The following is a 9,831-nucleotide window of genomic DNA, read 5'->3' on the forward strand; positions in this document are numbered from 1 at the left end:
ATAGCCCTTCCCCATAAGACAGGAATTCAAATAGGAGCATTTTCCCGGGATCCAGGTAAAAGGAACAACATTCAGGATAAAATGTGAAGTATTTTATAGCACTTAGCAGATTTCAGCTCCCAGGAAGTGCTTTTGTGTTGGCATAACTGGGACTTAACTTTTCAGATGAAGTTTGTAATTTTGCCACAATGACTTTGCTGTGAATTGGTGAATCCCTGCTTCATTAAGAGCTTTGTCCTTTGTTACACCCTAACGTCTCCTCCAGCAAAGTCAGAGCCTTTTCTTATTTTCATGGCAAACATGAATGTTGACGTTAAAGGAGATATAATAATCTCAGTATTGACTGAACAGGAATAAGTCAGAGAAGACTAAATAAAGAGAGAACTCTTTGGCTTTAGCAGATGTCTCTCTAGATTTCGCTCCACACCGAGATCAGAACAATATTACCTAGAACTGGGTTTAAACAAAGTTATTAGTGTGATTTTCAGACCTGTTTTCCTGACCAAACTGAACAAGAATTTTTTCCTGAGACTCATGCTAGATAAACTGATACAGACCAACCTTGCAGAATACTGACTCAGTTACCTGGGGCAAAGAACTTTGACATGTGAGTAAAATACCATCAGATTTTTCATTAGTCATCATTGTAAAAGCAATTTTGTGATTCTAAGGCAGTTACCATAATATGCTTTTCAGACAAACACTGGTCAAGAAAACCCAACTAGAACCGTGTTAGCAAAAAATGGAGTTTTAAAATGGATGCTTCTAGGCTTTAGAATGCAGGGTCATAAAAAAACATCAGAAATCTCAGAGAAATCATATGATTTGAAGTATACAAGACTGCAGAGCTGCAAGACGGCCCGTCAGCTTAGAGGTCACTAATATCAAACACCATCGCAGCTGCAGCCAATAATCTCACATTACAGCTTGCCAGGAAGTGAAGTTTTTAGCACCTGCTTAAAGGCAGTTCTGAAACCACTATGCAATACATTTAATCCCAAGTGTCAGCATGCGGATGAAGAAAAATGGAACTGCCTCTAAGAATGAACCTCTCCATCCCCCTGAGAAAACACAGAGACGATGCATTTTTAAATGGAATGGTTTATTTTTCCTTTAAGTTAAATGATTTTATTCTTTATTCCCTTGTCAATGGAAATTTCCAGGGCTGAAGGACAGGAGATATGAGGCAGCTATTTTCAGCTTACTGTAGTTGACCAAGTATAATATCTGATTAAAGAATGCAATAAACGTACTTACCAAATATTTCCCCTCCGCTAGCATACTCTGTCACCAGATAAATCATCCTCTCCGTCTCCATAACCTGAACACACAAGGATACAAAGTGACAGCTAAAGAGACTGCCCAGTGTAAAAGGAAATGAAGCTAATTGGAATTTTCTTTTGTTACTTGTAACTTTGACACAAACCGCTTTCAGCAAATTAAAAAGAAGTGGATTGCAATGCTTTAGAGAGCAATGGCGGGGTGGGGAGGGGAAAAGAAGAATGATAATTAAAGGGGCTATTTTAAACACTACTTAAATCCTTCTGCATCCCACCCACAAAATATTTAGTTGCTAGTCTCCACTTGTTTCAAGAACCTCAGAGACTTCTCTGGGCTGCCAAGACTGAAAAGTTCACCTTCGGATTAATCATTCATCACTCTGAAACACTCAAATAACTAGGGACACTTTTTTCTAAAGGAGGGACTACCTGCGAATTAGTAAGTGACTTTCAAATGACTCAAGATCTATCAATCATAAAAGCGATTGGCTCAAGAGCTTTGCTCTAGGGAACCTTCACATTTAAGCGAGAAGACAATGCTAATCTTTATAAAAGCCTTCCAGGGCTCTCGGTGGGCATGGAGCTCTCCAACAAATGAAGGCCAGTTACAGTATCAAGACTAGTTCTCTCGTTTTCAGCAAGCCAATTAAATGCCAAAATTAGTCCCTGGGAAAGGTCAGATAGTTCCACTACAAAGCTGACTTGCTCTAGTAGCCATAGAATAGATGACCAGGCCACAGTAAGTTTCTCTATGGACCCATCATGGTAACATCACCCCGGACGATGGGAGCTACAGAGGAGCTGCCCTGGTGATACCAGACTATGCCAAAACAAGCCGAGGGTGCGGGAAAGGATTTCAGTTGAATTAAAAGGCACAGCCCCAAAACAACATGTTTTAAACAGGCCAATTTCTTGACCTCTTACTATCGACACTAAGAGCATTAATACTAAAAGAAGATTCCAAATCTAAACATTCTTTTAGCTATTCATGCTCAGGGCTCAAAACACTTACCCACCTGAACGTGGAGTAGACAGAGCAGAGTGGCTGAAGCTCCATGCTCCTTCCCACGAGGGAAGGGGCAAGTCTGGGAGCAGATGGGCATGGGGGCATTGATCCTTTCAGAGGAGGGATGTGTAGAAGAAGAGAACAAAGCAGCCTGGAGCCTCTGCTGCTATTTTATGCCGGGGAAGGGGAAGGAAAGCCAGGGAGAAAAGTGGCTGGAGCAGTTGGTGTTTTTGCTCAGGATGGAGGACGAGAGTCAGGGAGTAAAGCAGCCCAGGTGCCACTACTGGTTTAACTGGAGGGAATGGATCTTCTAGCAGCAAGCTTCAAAGTGTGCCCACGAGTGTGTATGTGTGGGTGAGTCCACATGGGTAAGCTGGTGGATGTAAGTAAAAGTAAGAGTTTGAAGGGACACATTAAAAAATTAGAGAGTAATTCTCTGTTCGGATTTCTCTCTCCTTCTTTCCACTTCCCCCAAAATCCAAGAGAATTTTAGTATTAATGCATTTGCACAAAACAGAGGGGGAGATCTCTGGGGAAGTGGAAGGAAGGAGAGGGAAATAAGGATGTGAAGGGAAAGAGGGAGCACTGCACTCAAAGCATTGTGGCAAGATCCAAGGGTGAGATTTTCAAAAGCATTTGACTGATTTAGGAGTACAAATCCCATCGACATGAAACCTGTACTCCTAAGTCACAGTAGTACTTGTGAACCCCCTTCCCCCAGGACTGATAAGAAAGCATGCAGAGATGCCCAGCTGGAACAGTTGGCCTAAGAAAGGTCTGGGACAGAAAGCTACCTTTCAAATGTTTATTAAATAGGAAGTTGGCTGACAATGCACAATTACACGCAATACATTGATCTTTTACTATTTTAAATTGCATAGCAGTGGCTTTGGCAACAGTAGCTTTTATGGGCACGGCAGCACAGTTTTTCCACCATGGCTTCAAGGACTAGTCCTTGGGCAAGCTGATCTCTGGGAAATTTTCCAAGCCTCAATTATGCTATTAGTTTTACGCATTGCTTGAAACTTGGACAACAAAAATTAAGGAAGTCAGTTTCATTTTCCAGTTCTCAATGCTGAAACAGTAGGACTGCAAACCCTTCAGGTGAGCTTGGTTTAACATCCATGTTTCTGCAGGATTTTTAAAATCCTGAAAACATTTTGATTACATTTAACTTTTCCACAAAGTCTAAATAGTCAGCTACATTTGAGATGACAGTTCCTCTCATGCTGAGAGAGACACTAAGCACATTGGCTCTTGTTAAGAGTTTGGGCTTGAAACATGCAACCTTCAGATTAAAAAAAGATGTCCAATCTGGACAATTGCAGTTCTTTAACCAGCAGGTTTTGTTTCTTTTCCCAGAAAAGCTAATAAATGAGTGTGGCAGAGACAAGCCCTTAGATTCAGAATGTGCTATACAGCTTTACTCAATTGTCATGTGATGTGGTTAACAGTTACCACTTAACAGTTACTCCACATATGTGCAAACAAAACATCTGGGTGTTTTTTACATCTTCCTGTTTCCAGGCAAACCTGGTCTCTCACATGTTTTCAGGTACTGGAGACAGCTTCTCCTCTTGCATTTATTGGTTTTGAGTGTTACAAACCTAAAGAAATGTGCCATTCAGATCTTTAATGAATGGCTGGGGAGGGAAGGCTTTAATGACAAAAGGGCTTTGATTTCAGGTTTAGCAGGTGTTTTATAACAACCATGCACCATTTCAAAAATCAGAATAAAACTTCTGTGGAAAACACCCCCTAGAACAGCCAGCTGAAAACCACCACACAGAGGATGCTGTGTTCTAACCCTGGCGGAGCGGAGACATGGCTGCCATCTCTCGGCGTATTCTGTCTGGGGCTTTATATTGCATAAAATAGGTTGACAAGAGCTTTTGGCTCAAAAAAGCGTTACAGGCACCAGCTCTTCCAGAGAGGATATTGCCTGTGCATTGTCACCCTGTACAACTCTTCAAATGGCTGTCACAGGCATCTCACACATGGCTCTTTGGCCAAGGGATCAAGTCATTAACCTTTTCCACCCGAGATTCTCAGTTTTAGTTCCTCTGAGTTTAAATAGCCACTGACTGCAGTGAGACAATAACTAGAAGCAGCTTTGCCTCAAGCAGACAGCAGCTGTTTCTAGGGGAGGGCAGTCTCTACCAGTGCTCATGGTGTCCTCTCTTCTTGGCAAACAAACAGAGCCCCCCATTAAATCACAGGGGAAATAAGCCCCTAAATATTGCAAGTGATACACCAAATGTTCAAACTGTGTTGCCAGCCAGCAGAGACAAGTAGCTACAGACACCACAGCAGACTTTTGGTTCTAATGCATCTCTGGCAAGCCAGTCCCTTCTCAGGCTAAACTTAACGCACGCCCAGCCTGAGAAGACAACAGCATTTTCCCTACTTCATGATCCAGCCCTCAGGAATGGCAGACAGACGAATGTGACAGTACAGTCCATTGGCTCATACAGAAGCTGTCTCTGCTTTCCAATTTAATCCATTGTTTTTAAAGCAGGAAATAAAGGGATCCTACTTGTTAATTCTATTTCTGCATCTTCAGCTCAGCAGATTGTAGCTGAAAGGCAGTTCTGCTTCAGCCTGTCACCCAACAGGCAATATTGGCAGGATACAGGAAAGGGAGTCCTTTTCCACATGGCCTGGTCAAGGAGGTCCAGGACCTTTTACGAGACATTTAAAGTTTCACCAAGGGTTTAGTCCCCATTTAGTTCTCCACTCACTTCACTCAGGTGCCACATCACTTCTGGATCGTCCTACTTGGCCCTTTAGTGAGAGTGGCACCTCCAGAGCAGTATGTACAAACCCACACCACTGCACAGAGCCGAGGGGCTTATCTCACACTGCATGCAGCGGGGACCTTTCCCTGGTGCTTTTTGCCAAGTAAGGAAAGCCAGAAAAGCTGGAGAAAAAACTGCAACAAAATACTGGAGTGATGCTACCACCGTTACTGTCAATGATCACCTTCCACTGAGGACAACGCAGCTAGTCTAAACTGGGAAACTGAAAGGCGCACAATAGCCATAAACAAACGGAAAGAGGCTGCCCTCAGAGGACATTTGATCTTCCAGTAAAACAGAGGACTAGCTACTGAAACACTTCTTTTTCTTTGGGGGGGGGGGGGGGGAAGAGAGGTGTTTTTTTAAATCAAGGTATTTTGTAACCCTGAAAACAGATTTTTTTCCCCATATTTTTACTCTATTGAAAGTATAGAAACAGCCCTATATGTGATACTACTGCACAGGGTAAGCCTGTGGCACAGCCTGCACCAGGAGGGAAAAGCCCATTACACAATGCTCATACCTGATATAATCGGATGATATGCGGGTGGCAGAGCATCTTCATAATCTGAACTTCTCTAAAAATCTTCTTGAGGTTCTCTTCATCCAGCTGTGTCTTGTCAATGATCTTTATAGCAACCTGGCAAAAAAAGAAAGAAAAATGGGTCACTCACTTAGTGACTATTCAGAATTAAGTATTTGTATCACCATAGTGTCTAGGAGTTTCATCAAGGACCAGGGCCCCTTGGTGCTAGGCGCACACACAGAACAAACACATGGTCCCTGTCCCAAAGAGCTGACAGTTTAAGAATTGTCTAGCTGATTCAGGAAAATTCTCCCACTTTAGTACAGACTATTCTCCAGCAACATGCAGGAGATGTATTTAATTTCCTGATCGTTAATGAGAAAAAAGAATGTATGCCACTGAAGTGTGCAATACTGATCTTGGGGTTTCATGTTTTCCCCTCTTCCTATAGTATCTGAACGCTCACCCTAGCATCAGTGACTAGTTAGAAAAGAAGCTTCCTGGAATCCTGGATTGAGTCCCCAGAAATTCCCAACTGCTTTTTTTCAGTTTACAAGTCAAAAGATGACTTGCAGCTTGTCGCCACCGCATCTTAATTAATATACAAGCAGCAAGGCTGTCAGGTTAAGTGCTGATGAAAGATGCCCAACTCAGCCTGAACACTGAAATCCTGTTTGTCAACAGAACAGGAACCGCACAGGCAGCGACACTGCAAGACACACACTTCACCCACCAACAACTTTCAGTCACCGCAGATCTGGACTGGACTTGAACCAGGGGTGCGCATCATTACCAAATCCCTAAGCCATAATGGGGAGGAGGGAGGGGAGGAGGAAGAGAGAGAGAAGAAAATTTAAGGCACCTATAAAAATTGGTTTAATCTTATCTGGGACCACAAACACCTACAGAGTCTTAATCACACAGTTATGACCGGGTATCACTACAAGACAAAGTTAAGTTTGTTGGGGTGCCTTAATTGTGCATTTCCATATCTTAGCATGTTTGATTTCTTTGATGTTGACCCTTAACAGTGAATTTCTTATGTTTATAATGCTTGGTGTTGGGATAATTACAACATCCCTGCAATATGTTTTACCCTAAATTACTGATATTTACTCTCATCCTTAACTCTACTGTCACATAAAATTTTGCCTGGGAATGATAATTCAGATAGGAAGGCTCAAACTACAATCTTTACACTCCCAAGAAGTAGGATTATTTTAATTCATTTTATGAATGACACCTCAGTATAGAAGTTGGAGAGGTTTCAAAGGAATAGGAAGTCAGTGAGAAAACTGAGGAATCAGCAAACTTTGTCAGCTTTGATCAAAGCAAAGTTGAGAACAGTTGACTGGCAGGGTCAAGCCAGCAAAACCTTTCCACCTACAGTAAAACGCAGCCAAGAAGTTCAGCGTGCCAGAGAAAAATCACTGGTACCTTCCAATGCCTATCATCAGAAACCATGGGAATGGGATGTAAAGTGGGGGTGGGGGAGAGAAGGCTTATTTAATTTAAAAAAGCCTCAGCAGACAATAACAAAAAAGCCTTCCTTAATCTCAGTGTTTTCCCAAAAAGATTATTAATTCATGATCAACTGAAGCATCCGCCAGAAACCCACACAGAAGGAAACTGACAGCAGTGAAATTTACTTTGTGCTCTATTTTTGCATAACAAAATGTTACCCTCTACATGTGGACTGGTGAACATCAGCACCGACAGGACGGTTTGTAAAAATCCCACTGTAGGCAGGTGGCCAGTTAGTTAGTTATGTGTTTGGACATTTAATTGTTCAGGTAAGATACTTTTTCATGAAGCGCAACCTACAGTTTTTGATGTTTCTTATTTAGCAAGCCTTACTACCTCCACCCAGCCGATCTTTAAAAATTCCACATCACAAAGAATTCCTTTACTTCCACCCCAGACAGCCTCCTTCCCTCTGCTTTCCCATCACTTCTTTGCAGTGGTATTAAACTGCTCCTCTGCGGCAAGCCTCACCACCTATATGTGCCTGTATTTAAGGGATCAGTGCATCACATTCCAGAAGATGAAACTCCACATATCTCACCACCTGCACAATCCAAAGCATATAGGTTGGAGATGGACACAAGCTGCCCTCTTCCCTAGCCTCATTCAAACTAGTCTGAATCCCCATCTTCTTGTTACATAAGCCGGAGTTTCACTCTCTGCATCTGTTTTCCTCCACAGAAGCTATCTAAGCTCACATGCCAGCTCCAGACCTAAAAAAAGCGACAAAGAGTCCTGTGGCACCTTATAGACTAACAGACGTATTGGAGACGTATCCTGACCTAGACACTGTGTTATGTTTGATCATGCTGCCCAACTGCATAGAAACTGGGTCCTCATTGTTATGAAACTGGCATCAAAGGCAATGTGAATGATCCATCAGCTTCTAAAAGATGGAGATGATTTCTGCTTAGATGGAGAACATTTAGTTTGCGATGAAAATCGGTTTAATCTCATACCTGACTTTTTAATAGGTGCTCATTAAAAAGTTAGAAGCTATTTTTAAACAATGAAAAAAGTGATTAGGTGAAAAACAAAGTCAATTTTTTGAATGCCAGGGGAAAGTGTCTTCTAAAAAGTCCCATGCTTGTTTATGCACACAGAAGAAGTGTTTCTTCTCTTGAACTCCTTTCTACTTATCTGATCCAGTAGTAACATGTAGGCAGAGCACACAAGGCTCAAGGTTCAGATCAGAGACAAGAGTCAGGTCTACTGTCTGAAGCCAAAGAACATACCCATCACGAAACATTTCCCCTCTAGTGCTCACGGGATTTGCCTGTGGAAACCCTACAAGGGTATAGTGCTGGCTACACAAATATGCCAGGGAACTGAAATAGGCAGGCACTTCCTGAAAAGTAACACTGCATTTTCCCAATTTTGAACTACACTTTTAAAATATTGAGCTACACTGGAAACATTACAAAGCTCTTTTAAAGTGTGCCAGTAAAGGGACTGGGCTTTCATCGGATGAGAGCAATGTGTGTCCATCATACATGGAAACAGATTGTTTAATTGAAAGCACCTGGATAAAGGACAGACGTCTGTTCTACAAACTGTTTGAGCAGCTGCACGCTGCTATAGTCTGAAGGGAGAAAAGCTAGCTCTCGCCGCATCGCTATCCACAAACCATGCCAGAGTAAAAGGATAAGCAAAATGGAGTCTGCTCTCAAAGACAGAAAGGAATAACACCGACACATGCTGCGGGCATCTGTAGCAATGCTGCAAAGTCAAAACCCTCCGCAGCACACATCCACACACAAAATATGCATGGTCCACTCTAACCAAAACCCCACCCTACTAAAAAATAACCAGGACACTTGGCAATGCAAGAGTGACAGCTACAGTGTGCCAACAGGTGATGAGCAAAAATGAGTCCATGATTTGGGGATCCACCAGCAAATTTTCTGTTTAGAGCTGGCATTTCACACTAGAAAAGAACCACAATACAACATTCTGTGGTGGTATTTCTTTGATTTTCTATAGTGTTATTTACAAAGACAGCCAATTGCAAGGAAGGGTAGATACCATAAGCCACCAAGTCAGAGTGGCATGGACACACACACATAGCAACACCCTTGTAATGATGTTCCCGAGGTTATATTAAAAACCAGACCAAAGCCATACAGCAGACCAAATGCCACATTTTTTGCAATACTGAAAATTCTCTGCAGATTCCTCATTTTGGCCAGAAACTCATTCCTGGGATGCTAGGGCTTCAGAAAGCCCAATGGATTCCCCCTGCCCCTTTGCTGGGAGGCTGTCAGAACAGGGAGTAGCAAGATACCAAGAGGCCCCACTTTGGATTTCATTTCAATATTTTATAAAAAATGTTAAAACCACACAGAAGTGCTTGTTCGAGGAGATGTGATTTACCTAACTACATTAAAAACAATCAAACAGTGAACAGGAGAAACTGGAAATCCCAACTATAGAACAGCTTGTCTGTAGAAGACTAGAACATTCGCTTAGAGGGCAAGCGTTTCACATACTGGGACATGCCATGTCAACGGACAAAGAAACCGCACTGGCACGAGATCTGAAACACACATTCACTATTTGGAAGTAATCTAGGAAGCCAGAGAACAAGATCCCCATCACATTATGAGTTGCATATTCCTACCAAATGCTGCTTTCAGTTGTGGAGAGAGGGGGAGAGAGGAACGGGTTGCAGGCTCTTTCAAAATCTGCATTCCATCA

General features: G+C 42.4%; 1 protein-coding gene across 6 annotated transcripts in view; it reads right to left on the bottom strand.

The window, feature by feature from the left end:
- SIK3 (SIK family kinase 3) overlaps window positions 1-5,723 on the bottom strand; it is a 67,452-nt gene extending 61,729 nt beyond the window's left edge. For all 6 annotated transcript variants that reach the window (XR_003370104.2, XM_029912911.1, XM_026657873.1 and 3 more), the window contains exons 1-2: window positions 5,608-5,723; window positions 1,258-1,321 (exon numbers count right to left, since the gene is read on the bottom strand). Coding sequence is in view for 5 of the 6 variants with exons in the window: in XM_029912911.1 (XP_029768771.1) it covers window positions 1,258-1,321; window positions 5,608-5,649 (106 nt within the window). In the remaining variant the exon portion in view is untranslated. The remainder of the gene's footprint in view (window positions 1-1,257; window positions 1,322-5,607) is intronic.
- Between the last annotated feature and the right edge of the window lie 4,108 nt (window positions 5,724-9,831).

Source organism: Terrapene carolina, unplaced genomic scaffold (genome assembly GCF_002925995.2).
Source record: "Terrapene carolina triunguis isolate 2854851 unplaced genomic scaffold, T_m_triunguis-2.0 Scaffold374, whole genome shotgun sequence".
NCBI lineage: Eukaryota > Metazoa > Chordata > Testudines > Emydidae > Terrapene > Terrapene triunguis.